The sequence below is a fragment of the Falco rusticolus genome, chromosome Z (assembly GCF_015220075.1).
Source record: "Falco rusticolus isolate bFalRus1 chromosome Z, bFalRus1.pri, whole genome shotgun sequence".
Classification (NCBI taxonomy): Eukaryota; Metazoa; Chordata; class Aves; order Falconiformes; family Falconidae; genus Falco; species Falco rusticolus.
In genome coordinates, this window is record NC_051210.1 from 73,218,154 (window position 1) to 73,231,982 (window position 13,829).

General features: G+C 54.6%; 2 protein-coding genes across 3 annotated transcripts; one reads left to right on the forward strand and one right to left on the reverse strand.

Annotated features, from left to right (window-relative positions):
• The first annotated feature begins 104 nt into the window (after positions 1 to 104).
• On the forward strand, positions 105 to 11,182 carry RGP1 (RGP1 homolog, RAB6A GEF complex partner 1). Of its 2 annotated transcripts, XM_037373534.1 has the most exons (9): positions 233 to 320; positions 800 to 939; positions 4,204 to 4,340; positions 4,714 to 4,797; positions 8,519 to 8,668; positions 8,749 to 8,895; positions 9,336 to 9,463; positions 9,708 to 9,885; positions 10,101 to 11,182. In XM_037373534.1, exons 2-9 carry the CDS (start codon positions 824 to 826, stop codon positions 10,322 to 10,324), a joined length of 1,164 nt encoding a protein of 387 aa, XP_037229431.1. In that variant the 5' UTR covers positions 233 to 320; positions 800 to 823; the 3' UTR covers positions 10,325 to 11,182. The 2 variants fall into 2 exon arrangements, with proteins under 2 accessions (XP_037229430.1, XP_037229431.1); XM_037373533.1 differs by lacking the exon at positions 800 to 939 and having other exon boundaries at positions 105 to 320.
• Positions 11,183 to 11,843: 661 nt separating this feature from the next.
• On the reverse strand, positions 11,844 to 13,607 carry LOC119141896 (microseminoprotein, prostate associated). The gene is made up of 3 exons (XM_037374563.1): positions 13,482 to 13,607; positions 12,731 to 12,839; positions 11,844 to 12,322 (listed from the first exon to the last, which is right to left on the reverse strand). The coding sequence occupies exons 1-3, from the start codon at positions 13,585 to 13,587 to the stop codon at positions 12,133 to 12,135; spliced, it is 405 nt and encodes a 134-aa protein (XP_037230460.1). The 5' UTR covers positions 13,588 to 13,607; the 3' UTR covers positions 11,844 to 12,132.
• Between the last annotated feature and the right edge of the window lie 222 nt (positions 13,608 to 13,829).

Below are 13,829 nucleotides of genomic sequence, written 5' to 3' on the forward strand. Positions count from 1 at the left end.
CGGGCCCGCCCCGCCACCGACGCGACCTGCGATCCCCTGGCCGCCCGACAGAGCGTTGCCGAGTGGGTCCCGAGCGTCGTACGAGGGTTGCCGAGCGCTGCCCGAGCATCCCCGAGAATTCCCGAGCGCCGCCCGAGCGTTCCCGAGCACTGTCCGAGCATGCCCGAGCGCCGCCCGAGTGTTGCCCGAGCATTACCGAGAGCTGGCCGAGCGTTGCCCGAGCGCTCCCGAGCGCTGCCCGAGCTTTGCCGAAGTAGGTCGGGAGGGCCCCTGCGCGGCCGAGGGGAAGCCAGGCCGGGAGCGGCGAGTAGTGCGGAGCGGTGAGTGGGGCTGGGGCGGCCAGGGATGGTGGCTGTGCGGGGCGCGCTGCCCGGTGTCCCTGGCCGTCCTGTGGGCGTTTGCGCTTGTGTGTTTGCGGTCGAGGCCACCCTGAGGCCCCCGGGCAGGTGTTGGTGGGGCTGTCCTTCACCCCCCGCAGTATGTGCTGACCCCCCCTTACGTCTGTGTGGAGCTGGGGGGGGCGGGGGGTGTTTGTGTGTGGCCGGGGCTGTGCGTGTGTCCCCTGCACGCCTGGGTGGGTGGGTGGGTGTGGGTGGGACTGTGTGTCTGTGCCTCGTGTGTGCAGAGCCAGGCTGGCCGTAACCCATTTACACGCCCGTGTGCTGTGTCTAGACCCTTGGCTGGGTCTAGACCTCCCTGACTGCCCCACATGCCTGTGCCCGGCCTGGCTGTCGCCATTCTTGCTCTGTTACAGCACCCAGCCCTCTCTCCGTGCCCACTGTTGGGTTTTTCTTGGCAGGTGTGCAGCAGGGCTGTCCAAGCCATGATTGAGGTCTTGGCCAAGCTGGGCCGTGGGCCTGTCTTCCTGGCAGGAGAGGTGCTGGAGTGCGTGATCACTTTCACCAACCCATTATCGGCCTCATCGACGTCCGCCAGCAGGTACAGCAGCCCACGCCAGTGGGCCCTTCTGTGCATGAAGCCTTGAAGTGGCAGAGCTGTCTGGGTCCCTCAAGAGGGAACGGACCTCCCTCCCTCCTGAGCAGCCAGATGTAGTCATGGCTGGGTTGTGGGGCAATGGTGCCAGCTCAGCCCCTGGTGACTCCCCTGACCGAGGTACTCTTTTAAGGGTGCTTTGTGCCATCACTGTTTCAGAGCTGCAACTGACATAATTGTTCTGGTTTTCTGCCCCCAAGAAAGAGACAAAGAAAAAAGTATGCAGTTAGAGATGCTCTTAACTTCCCCTCAGGTGAGCCCTCAGTGACGGGATTACTGGCAGAAAATGAAGCCAAACTGGCTGTCAAAGCAGGATATCTAGTTACACCAGGGTGACAGTCTCACAGGGCAACATCCAGACAATGTCATTATTTCCTGCGTTTATGGAAGGACCTCTCTTTGTCAAGCCGCACACTGAGGTATTGGTGTAACCTCTGCCTCCAGAGCTGGCAGGCAGAGAGATGAGCGCTGCCAGGCGTGAGAAAGAGGCAGCCTTCTGTGGCAGCATTTTCTGTGGCCCAGCCTCCGAGTGCTGCATCTCCCCTGATCATTACTGTGTCTGAAATGGGTGTTGAGGAAATGCGAGAAGATGGGAGCTTCCTATATTGGCTCACGGGGGTGACTCCACATCATAATTAGTCGCCCAAAGTTTCCATGCCTGCTGAGTGTATGGCCTTGTCTGATTCTCCAGCGGGTGGAGAGTGCTTTCTCAATTTGAGCCCTTCTTGGGAAGTGTCCATTTCCAGCCCTGTCAGGTTCAGCATCTCTTCATCACCAGCATGCATTTCACACGTGATTGTTTTGGTGAGCCCACCTTCAGTGCTTGCAATCTCAGCAGCAGTAAAGCAGTCTTCTGTATTACCACTGTAGGGCTTTATTGCCTTCCTTAACTTTCCATCTTGTCTTCCTGGTTCATCTTCCTTACTGCATTCAGCTTTTGAATTCAGCTCTGGCATAAGCAGCTAGCTTTCCAGAGTTTTGTCTTGTGCAGTGGCAGTGCGTTTTCCTGGTTCCAAAACATGTGGAACTGCAAAGGTGGCAGGTGGAACAGTTTTGGAGGTTCACAGCAGAGCTACAGGAGATTCATTTAGGAGTTTCATGTGTGTTGTGGTCCTTAAAGAAAATACCTCTTGAAAAAAGGAAATTTTTTAGAATAAAAGGCAGGTGACCAAACTGATGAGACTCAGCTAAGACAGTGGTGACACCACATACATTGGTGGCTTGGAAATTGAAGCTGTGAGGTGCTTAAAGGCAGGAGCCAGATCAAAGCACAGTCACTGCAACAGGGAGGTAGGCCCGTCAGGCACTAGAAGCTTTCGGGGCTGGAAGAAGCTGCAGTGCAGGTGGGGGAACCAAGAAGCACTCATTTCAGGCTTAGAGACAGAATGGAAGGATAGTAAGTAAATGGAAGATGGTGAATTTGATTGTGGTGTACAAGGCATACAAGAAACAAAGCTTTTCTGCCCAAAGCGTGACCCTTGTGAGCTACAGGAGTTGTAGGGGGAGGTGAGAGAGGAGGGAGATGACCTCACAACAGCACGGGATCCTTCTGCACCCTGCCAGCTGGACAAGCCAGGTCTATCAGCAGGAAGGCAGATAAAAGAAAGAAGGAAAAAAAAAAAGATTCAAAATACAGTGTTTGAAAGTACTGTAATTATACTAAGCTTATATAAAGTTCATTGTCTCTCAAGCAAGACCATTTTTCTATTTCTATATAGCAGATATGTTACAACAGAAAACCTTTTGGCAGCCCTTGTGGAAAAGCCATGCTGGTACTTTTGAAGATACAGGATTACAGTTGTGGAGCTAGAAGTAACTGGGTAGAGTAACCAACACATGTTTGGGTAAGGGCAACCAGCACATACAAAAGATCAAATAGGGCGTTGTTAGTCAGCGGAAACAAATGCAGCACGCCCTTTTTTCTCTGATTCGTCTAGACGTTTAACTGCTCTGATGTGTCACATCAAGAGATACCTGCATGTCACAAAAAATCCCTGTGCCACCTAGAACTCTGGTGTCAGTGGTTACTAATCAGATCATGACGTTAGAAAACATACACTGGCTAAATTAACACCATTACTATTGAAATAAAGATAAGATGAGTGTTTTGGAAACTGAGAGGTGTCAGTAGCACCATGGGAGATGCCGTGTGGAATGGCTGAGGTCATAGCGGTGTTCAAAACATAAGACTGTTTTTCATGCTAGATGCAACCAATTCTTGTGGCTGTAGAGGCAGAGCAAAATGACCTCCTCTATAACTGTCAGTGAATCCTTTGCATCCTGAGGAGAAAATAGGTCCTTATTAAGGACCTGGAAGCATTATTCTCTGATGGTCTTATACAACCAAAAGTTGATGTTCTTGAGGGGGACAGTGCTGTGGGGAAGGAGCACCTCTGTGCCCCACCTGCCCTGAGGAGTGTCGAGCTTGGGGCAGCCGGGGTGCTGAGGGCAGGGGCAGCTGAACCCAGGTTGCAGGTGTTTGTTACTTTTGAATTTTCCCACTTCCCTGATGGTTGTGTTGTTACTGGTGGCACCTTGGAGTGCTGCTCTGCATGTCACTTCTGGCTTGGGATTTAGGTCTTCATGGCTAAAAGTCCTCTGCTGGGCCTGGCCCATGTGCAGCAGCTGGAGGTGCCCTCTCAAAGGTGCAGTCTGTGACCAGCTCCAAGCTGTGGCTGATGAGAAAGGTGACCAAGTTAGTAGGTCTTTGGAACAAATCTTGGGACGCTTGACCTCAGCATATTTGCTGGAAGATCCCTATAAGATTCTGCACAGGCTACCTGGTCTCTGTCCTTGTAGATGGGGTGGCTTCTGACTGCGCTGCTTGCGGTCTTCTGGCATGTGTGTACAGTGGGCTTCTTGGGGCAGGGGTGTTTCCTCGCTCAGTGTCAGTTCTGTGCCCAAGGTCTTGTGGTTTAGGCTACAAATATTGCTGCTGAATAAGATCCCTCAGGCCACAGAGTCAGGCCTTGGGTGAAACTGCTGTCAGCATCTGGGGTGGAAGTGGATTTGGGTCAGCACTCCAGCCCCAGCTTGCTCCGAATGCTTGTTTGGAGCAGGGCATCAGTGACAGTAAAGCAAGGCCTTCTTCCTTCCAGACAAGCAGTCCCACATGGAGCTGAGCAGCAAGAGCTGCTCTTCTCCCAGTTCATGCTTGCTGTAATCCAAGTTTAAAGCGCAGACACGACTATTGCTCTTCTTTGCTCTCAGTGAGATGCTGGCGTGGGCCAGCGCTCAGATCCACTGCCAGTTTCATGCCAGCGAGAACCGGGTAGCGCTCCCTCCTTCTGATGGCAGCAAGCACGATGTGCAGGCAGAGAATGAGACAGTCTTCGTCCCCAACAGAGGTGAGTGCCATTCTTATAACCCCGGGCAGGGACAGCAAGAGCACAACGAGCAGGAATCATGCAGACTATAATGTGTGTCTTGAGGGCAGCATGTGTAGAAGTGAGTGGAAAGTCCATGTTGCTTTCCTTGTGTAATTCCCTGGTGATGGCTACTGCAGGACCTGGTTAATACTGGGATCAAAGTGGCACTAGTTTAGAGTGAAACATGAGGGCTGTCTGTCCAGCTGTTCTGGGAATGTCTCATGATCTGACCAGGGCATGAGATGTTTCCTCCTCAGCCCACTCCTCCCCGTTCCTCCCCAAGAGGATAAGGCCCAGCTGGCCTGGGCACAGCCCAAGTCTGGGCCGCATTCATGTGGTTCTTCTCTTCCAGGAGAGCGTGGTCAGTGTATCCTGTCCACCCCACCAAAGATTCTCTTCTGTGACTTGCGACTGGATCCTGGGGAGTCAAAGTCCTGTGAGTCCTGTCTTCTTTTCCCCTGCTCAGAGAGCTCACCTCTGGGGAGCCCTGCTCTCAAAGCTGGCTTTGCAGAACTAAGTGCTGCAAGTGGGAGACCCTGGTGCTTGTGGAAGGCAAGATGCTGTGGTGGGAGTGTGAGTGCTAAGGAACTGCGTTGTCCAGATTCTGTTCTCCACCGTATGAGGGCTGCATACTGCAATGTGTCCCTCAGTCCTGCCCCTGGCCTGCAGCCTTTGCTGTGTAGCTACAAGGCATGAAAAGTTTTGAAATACCTGGCTGCAGCTGAAGGAACAGTTATGCACACCTGCATTACCCTGCCTTTATTTCTTCAGCTGCACCAGAGTATTCTTGGGATTTAGGCTGGCATCCTTCTAAGGTCTGTGCTTCCTCTTCACGTTGTGGCTGTCCTGGAGATCACAGTCTTCTGCCTGTTCTGCTTTTCCTGCTGTAGAAGTGAACAACTTCTCATCTTCTCTGCTCAAAGCTCTTCATGTCTCCAAAGCCCTCAGACAGTGTCATTCCAATGGGTCCCCTTTAAGCTCTCCTTCATCACTACTTTCCCTTCTGCTTTAGAGAAATGTTTTTCCTTTTCACAAGGAAGTTGCAGCAACTCGGTTTTGTTGTACCAGGCAGCTTTCTCTACCTGAGTAGACAGCTGTGAAAATACAAGTATGTGCTGTTGCCTCGTTCAGTGGCTGCATGACCCTGTCTGTCAGTTCGTGTTGGACCTCCTTTGCATTCTGGCAGCCCGTGGTCTAGCAGCAACATAACGTTAAGTGTTGCAGGCTGCGTGTGGAGAGCTTCTTTGGGTTGTCCTAGGGATCTTCTGGGAATGGTTCGCAGAGACCTCTCAAGTCACAGAGCAAAGGAAGCAGAGAGGCAGTGCCTGTGGTGGAGGGGGCTCTGCTGGAGTATTGAGCTCTGGGAGGTGAGAGCAGAGGTGCAAGTGAGACCAGCAAGTTGCAGGCTGTGAAACTGGAACTGTGAAACTTTTGAAACTGCGGTCTCCTGCCTTTCTAGGCTTGGAGGAGCCTGACTGGAGGGAAAGGCGGACAGGGTAAAACCAACCTGGCTTTGGCTAGGTGCTTTGCAGAGTGGGGCAGTGCTGTTGGGAGCTGTGCCTCCTAAATTGGAAAGCCTACTGTCTGAGTATGTATTCTACAGCACCATGTGGGGGAAAGGAGCTGGCCCTGCCACATTGGAGCCAAGGACCACTGTACTTTCTGAAAGTGGCTGTGCCAGGGAGGAGGAAGTGGTAGAAGTCTCAGCTGGCCTGAGGCTCATCTGGATTCTCCTGTGCTCTGTGCTGCTGGCAGGTGTGGGGCTGGAGCATCCAGTCCCTGGGATCAGGGGAAAGACCCTTTCCCAGCACATCTCAGGCAGGCTTGGCAGTTGCTGGGAGAGCAGATTGGTGACTACAGTCCAACCTCCAGGTGGCTGGGATGAATTGAGAAGATTTCCTTGTGTGCAGGCTTTGTGGGTGGAAGCTGTTCAGCTCCCAGCTAATCTAGCGATAGCCTGTCCTTCCCGGTGATGCTGCACTGTGTGTATCCATCTGCTGGGCCACTGAGTGACACTGGCACAAGCAGCTGCACCTGCCTTTCACTTGGATGCAGCCCCATAGCAAGAACACAAGCTCTTCCACATTTTGAGGATCCTTTGCTGTGTGTTACAGCCTTTCCTCTTGGTTGTGTGATGCGTGCATCTATAGAATGTGTCGTGTGTGATGCTGCTGTGTGTGGCATTGGGCTTTTTAGAACTGAAACCCCTGTATCACAGCCCCAGCTCTGCCAGGCTGCTCACATCGATCCCATCAGCTTGCTGTACCGCTCGTCTCACACAAGACTGCAGCTGGCATGCTTGCAGATCATTCCTGGGGGCTCCTGCCAGCTCTGTGGAGGCAGAGTTAAGGCTGTGTGGGTGTGTATCTTAATTCTTCATTTCCTGTTTTTCAGAAGTTTTGAGTTTTCCTGCACAGTTTGGAAAGGCAAAAAAACCTCCACCCAGAAATCTTAATTCTGCTTTAGCAAAGTACTATGTTATTAAACTGTAGCCAGAGCTGGCACACATAGCTGAGGTTGTGTCAGGCTGTCTCTTGATAAAGGCCTTGTTTTCAGTTGCTGACCAGCTTATTCCCCAGTATCTTCCCCTGGTTATGGTGCCTATATGTTGAAGTTGACTCACCTCCTAGCCCTTTGACACACTGCCCAGACTGAGCTCTTTAAATTTGTCACCATAAAATATTTTCTCAAAGCCCTCAAGTAATTTCTGTGGCTGTTTTTGCCTCCTCTCCAGTTTTGTAATACCTTTAAATATTTGGTAGATCACAGAGAGGGGAGGAAATAGAAGCAGCCCAGACACAGGCCGGCAGCCCAGCCAGAGGGTGCAGTGGGTGGGTAAGGAAGGCATCCATAACACCAGGAATGTACTTCCTTCTGGGGTATGCATGGAAGTTGGACTTCCGAAGCCTCAGCATTCCTGTGCCAGGTAGCAAACTGCCCGTCCTCCTCAGACAGTGGTGGTCCCTGCTCAGAGAATCCTCATTGGGCATGAAGGTCTTTGTGAGCACTCTTTTTAAGCCTGGTACAGGGGGTTACAGCAGTCTTCTTCCTTCCTTGGAAATACCTGATTTTCCTCCCTGTCAGGACAGTTCTCAGCTTTATACGCACCCTGGTCCAGCAGAACAGCCCTGTGTTTTAAGGTGTGACAACCTGTGGATGCTGTGCACTAGCATAGGCTTTTTTCTTCCTTCCAGTCCCGTTATTTCAAATCTAGAAGTTATATTTCAAATGTAACACTAGCTTCTAATCTAAGCCTCGATGTTTAGGATGTACCAAACTTGGGGAAGGATCTGTAGTTTCACAGCAGGATGCTGCCATTCCTCTGGCAGGGTATGCCTGCATTATGGTGGGGAAGTCAGAGAGGCGGAGTCTTTCCACAGTTCACTGTTTGCGCCTTTCTTATTATACAGCATGCGGTTTGGGAAAACTGTAGAAGTGTTCACACTGCGTCAAGAAGGGTTGTGGTTTGTGTGGTGTCCAAGGGGCTTTGGGAAGGCTGAATGTGGTATAAAGCCAGGCCCCAGCATCTCAGAAGTCTCAGTCAGAGGCTTTGCAGTCTAAGTCATCAGTCTGTCAAGGGGCATACGCCACAGGTTGTTGTGAAGGTCTCTTAATTGTTTCTTGGCCATTTAGACCAGTACTTCAGAGAAGAACACAGGAAGAACCTAATTTTTGCTGCTGAGTTTGGGTTTTGGCAAATATCAAGAGGGGCACATTGGCACCTCTCTGCCATGTGGGGCAGAGCCCTGAGGAAACCTCAGGGTGTCACTGCATCGTGAAAGCGATGTGCAAAGGAAGTGCGCAGAGGCAAATCCAGGTTGAACTCGTGATGAGTAAGTTTAGCTCTCATGTGTTTGTGTTCCTGGATTTTACATCTTTCACATTCTTTTGAGGCAGAGTTGAGTGTGTGTGGTTGTATGTGCTGGAAGCAATGTCTGGATGACAGTGCATGTGATGTGAGGAGCAGTGCGCTGGTGCAAGGAAGCCGGGGATGTGCTTGGCCTGCTGTGGAGAAGAGGAGACAGCAGAAAGCACCAGCCACTGTCCCTAACTCAGCACCATGGCCCATCCTAACCCTTGCTGCAGGGAGCCTGTGAGCAACAGCTCCCGGAGCTTCTTTTGGCCTTCAAAGACAATCTTCTCTGTGCTCCTTGCAGATTCATACTGTGAGACGCTGCCCATAGACGGCCCTCCCTCTTTCCGGGGACAGTCGGTGAAGTACGTGTACAAGTTGACCATCGGCTGCCAGCGTGTCAACTCCCCCATCAAGCTCCTGCGCGTACCCTTCCGTGTTCTCGTGCTGCATGGTAAGGCCACGTGCTGCCTTTCCTGCAGACATGGGCCTGGCTGCACCCTGCCCTGCTGACACTCTCACTTCCTCCCCCAGGGCTCAAGGATTACCAGTTCCCACAGGATGAGGCTGTTGCACCCTCAAACCCCTTCCTGGAGGAGGAGGAGGGCTTGAAGAAAGACTCTCGCCTGGCAGACCTGGCAACAGAACTGCTCATGGTGGCCACTTCCCGACGCAGTCTGCGTAGGTCATATCCCTTGCTTGAACCTGCTGTTCTCACCTGAGTATGAAGCACAGCTCAGGGCTCACTATAAGAGTTTCTTGCTGGCAGAATGAAGCTCCAAGTGGGGCTGTGGAGGAGCTCCATCAGAGCCTGCTTGGGTCAGAGTTTCCCAGGGTCTCCTCCCAACCAGTCTCAGGCTCTTCCTACTGCAGTGAGAGAGACCCTCTCCCCAGCATACTGCAGCCAGCCTGTGGTGTACTTGCGCTCACTGCAGGCATTTCTCAAAAGGAATGCCACCTCCAGGGGCTGTCCTTCACACCTAAGCAGCAGACGTGGGGTCATGTCTGCTGGGCTCTGTGATTAAGCCAGAGTGCTGTATGGAGCAGAGCCTCTTCTTGCTGCGACCCTTTCCCCACTTCTTATTGCTGCAACCCTTTCCCCGACTCTTACTGCTCCACAGACCTGTATAACATCAGCAACACTCGTGGGAAGGTGGGGACGTTCTGCATCTTTAAGACTGTGTATAAGATCGGAGAGGATGTCATTGGGACCTTCAACTTCTCAGAAGGGGACATCCCATGTCTGCAGGTTACTGCTCACTGTGGGGAGAGGCAGGGTTTCAGGTGGGGGAGAGGGAGTGGGGATTGGGGTGGTATTGGGCTGCTGTGGTGTTTCTACTGAGGGTTTCTAGTGGGACCCAGCTGAGACTCCTTAGGGTGTGGGATGGGGAAGGGCTCCAGTTCTGAGCTCGTTTTGGAAGTGGAGGCCCCAGGGCTTTGCATCAGGACCCTGTGAGATTGTGTGACCAAGCACCTTGCCAATTGCCCTGCAGTTCTCTGTGAGCCTGCAGACGGAGGAGAGCATCCAGGAGGAGTTCCAGCGCCGGCGGGGACAGCCGGTCTCCTTCAGTACGCATGCCCGCCATCAGGAGGCCTGCCTGCACACCGCCCAGAGCAGCTTCAGCCTGCCCATCCCACTCAGCTCTACCCCAGGATTCACCACCAATATCGGTTAGTGGCCACCAGGGAAGGGACCCACCCCTGCTTCTCTCCTGCGATATCCCCAGCCCAGCCCTTGCTCAGCAGTGGGCTGTGTCCTGTGGGAGGGAGCTGGCCTGCATGAGTGGGCTTATTTGCATGCCCCCTTGCCTGGACAGCCAGTGCTGAGGCAGCTCTTGTCCCCATCCATTGTGGTGTTGGCTGCTGACCCCTCTTCTTCCCCACAGTTTCCCTGAAGTGGAGGCTGCACTTTGAATTTGTGACCTCTGGGGAGTCGGCGGGGACTTGCTTGGTTCGTGGGAGCCAGTCGGAGGCCGTCACCTGGACTGGGGTGGAGCAGATGGAAGTGGACACTTTCAGCTGGGACTTGCCCATCAAAGTCCTTCCCACCAACCCCATCCTGGCTTCCTATGTATCTCAGTTCTCCAACACTAACTCCATCACCATCTGAAGTGGGGACAGCTGGTAGGGGCTTGTGGTGCCACAACCGTGTGCTGTGGTGGGAGTGGTGGGCAGGACTGTCACTGGCATGCATCCCCTTGGGTTCATCTGGGACACCCAGGTGAGCATCAGGCAAGTGTCCCATCTGCAGCTGAAGGAGCACTGTGCTTGTTGCCATGTCGTGTGCTGCAGCCCTTGGCTGGGAGCTGGACCCTTCCTGCTTGGGTGAAGGTGCAAGTCCCAGGACTCATCAAAAAGAAATCTGCCTCCCAGGGAATGGCCTGATGTGCCTTTACCCCATGAGGGAACTTCCAACAGGGAAAGGCCCAGCCCAGGGAAAGGAGAGGGGACCTCTTCCAGTGAAATGCCTGTACCAGCCTTTGGTAAAGGCTGTGCTCCTGCAGGGAGACCCCGCAAGCAGAGATCTGGTGTCCAGGTGAGGCACAGTGGCCACCTGGGCTGGGTGGGAGCCTGCGCTCCTGCCCTGGCACACGCTCTGTCTCTTGTGAGGGGTGTCTCACACGCACAGCTTGGTGCCCCCACCACCCTCACCCAGAGCAGCCAGGTTCTGGCAGGCCAGCCCTGTGCTGCTGGCATGTGCTGGTGTCCTGGATGCAGCCACATCCTGTGGCAACACGATAGTGGTCATCGGAAACTGAGAAGTACTTGGTGCCTGAGCTGTGCTTCTGGGCACGAAGGCATCCTGCTACTCTCAGGATCCTTGGGGAGCTGGAGTGAATGTGTGATGTGCATTCAGGAGCTGGGATGGAGGACTCCCTGCTCAACAGCCAGCTCCCCATTTCTACCAAACCTTCCAGAGATTTCTTCTTTGTATGGAAAACTAATAAATGTCTGATTGTACAAAACAGCCTTCCTAAGAGCCTTATTCCTCCACTGTTCCCATTGGTGGAAAGAGTCCACCTTGTGCGACAGTCACAGGCTGGAGACCTCCTCTTTCTAATACCTTTATTGCAAGAACAGAAACATCTACACAAGGCTCTGCACAACACAGGCATGGCACCAGCTGGCTCAGGCTGCCAGAGCGGCCAGCTCCACCCTGGCACATGCAGATTGCTTCAGCTCCCTGAACCCTAGCGGGGCACCCGGCTCAGTGTCCTGCTCTGCTGCTGGGGATGGGGGCCTCCCCTGGGGACATAATCTTCTAGTGGTTTCCCCCACTCTGCCACCCGCCCCGGGCTGGCTCTGTTGCAGTATTGCCCAGGGCTGGCGTGCAGTGCTGGAGACCCCCTGCCGTCCCAGGAGCCGCAGGAGCAGGGGTGTTAGTGGTTCCAGAGGTGGGTTGTGCCCCTCGCACTCTAGGGCAGAGAAGGAGCTGGCCAGGGTGCGTGGGTCCTGCACCAAGGGCCGTGGTGCTCCCCGGCGAGCTCCCAGCAGCTGCTGTGTGGGGGTGGGGGGGTCTGGGAGGGAGGAGGGACTGCTTAGCTTAAAGCTTGAGGCGGGATGACAAGAATGCTGGGATGCAGGCTAATCTGGTCCTGTAGCCCTTTCTTTAGTAGCTGGAGGTTTCCTGCCCACCTGGGAGGAGATCCCGTAGGATCTGCATTCCTGTAGTGTGCAGGGTGTCGGGTGGGGTGGGGGCCCTGGTTCAGTTCAGGAAGCTGAAGGCAGAAGCAAAGCCGTACTGTGGCAGCGCTAGGGTGTAAATGTTAACTCAGTACCATAGTGTGTGGATAGTGGTTTCCCTTGAAGGTGGCGGCAGTGATGTCTCTACGGGATGCGGCAGGTCTGGAGCATGCGGGGGGTGTGCTCTGGAGGAGGGAGGATGATGCTGAGGGGTCGCAGCGCTCTGCCAAGCCTCTATCTGGTCAGCCCCGCGCCCAGCAACTTGTTGCTCAGAGGCTCAGGGGTGCCAGCTGAGCCCCACTCGTGCTCCATGCTCTCCACGCAGGGCAAGCTGGGGTTGGCCTTCTGCACCACCGAGATCTGGCAGGTCTGCGAGTCGTAGTGGGCCTCACACCAGTCAGGGAAGTCAATGGGGTGCTGGGTGCTGTGGAAGAGGGCACGGTGCCATCAGCTTCCCCTGGTTTGTGCCAGGGGGCTGCTGGCAGGGCTGTGTGGCTTCCTGTGCTGCCAGCCCCCCTGCCTGGGGCATCTCCCAGGTCAGCTTGGGCAAGCTGGGCCACATCTGGGCATCTCGCTGTGCTGAGACGTTCCCGACCCCCCTGCTTTGTCTCCCCAACTCACCCCACCACCCTCAACATGCCAGTGGGCTCCTGCCCACCTCTGCCCCTTGCTCCCCACAGTCTGGTGCCCTGCAGCCCCTTGGGGCTCTGACATTTGCTTGGCTGCAGGTAGACCCACACAACCTCCTCCCTGCGGCAGGCACAGAGGTGCCACAGCAGGGCAGCAGCACTGGCAGTAGCCCACCCCCAGTGCCCCTCAGCCCCTCGCTTACGTCTCACAGCAGCCCACGCCGATGGGGTGCAGGCAGGTGCAGAGCAGGCAGTTGGTGCTCAGCCACGACTCCCCAAGGGAGAACTGCTTCCCCTCGTACTCACAGGGAGCTGCAAAGGAAGTGAAGGGCACACATGAGCCTCCACTGGGGTACATGGGAGCCTCCGTGGCACCCCTGTGCCATGAAAGAGGAGACGGGAGACATCATGACCACCCACCCACCCTATGCTACAGACGATAGTTGGTGGCCTTTCCACCACCCTGCAGGTATGGGATGCGCAGGCATCTGCTGAGGGTGATGCTCCTGCCCATCTTCTCCTAGCCATGCCCTGCAGCTCTCCCCACTACCCCAGGGGCCTAGGGCAGAGGCAAGTGGCTCTTGCATCCATGGAGAGGGCTTATCCCGTGACCCTTGGAGTCTGAACATCTCTGCAGCCCTGGAAAGAGGCAGCAGGGGAAAGACAGGCAGCCCTCCTCCCTTCGCTGCTCGTCCTGCACGCTCAGCCCCAGCCGGGCTCCTGCCAGGAGCTCGTCATGGCCCAGCGAGCTGTTTCTCAGCCAGAGCCCTGGGGAGCTGTTCTGTGGTTTATAGACTGCTCCTTCCACTCATCACTAGCCCACGATCACGCTCCTGAGCTCAGCACAGTCCCTCCTGCGCTTCGCAGGCACGCAGTGCAGAGCCCTGCCACCCTGGGGAAAGCTGAGGCCTCCTCTTCCCATCCAGCCTCTTCCCACCTCACCTCCCTGCTTACCTTTAGCCTGGAAGTAGCATTTAGCCTGGGAGGCTGGCAGCTGGAGGAGGAGGGAGAGCAGCAGGCAAAGCCTGCCCCAAGCACACCCCATCTTCTGCGCTCTCATGGCCACGGCCGGTGTTGAGCTGGTCTTCTTCACCGAGGTTGCCTTGCTTCTCTATTGCCCTTGCTCTTTCCCTTCTCTCTCTCTCTCTCTGCGCCTTTTTAATGCTCTTCCCCTGATCCCAACAAGAGATATTTATAAAGTTCAGCTTTACGACCCTGGCCACCAGCTGTGCCCCACTGGAAAAGTTGTAAAACTCATTTCCTGATTTGAAAGGCATGAAAACAAGAGGTAGGATCAAGATT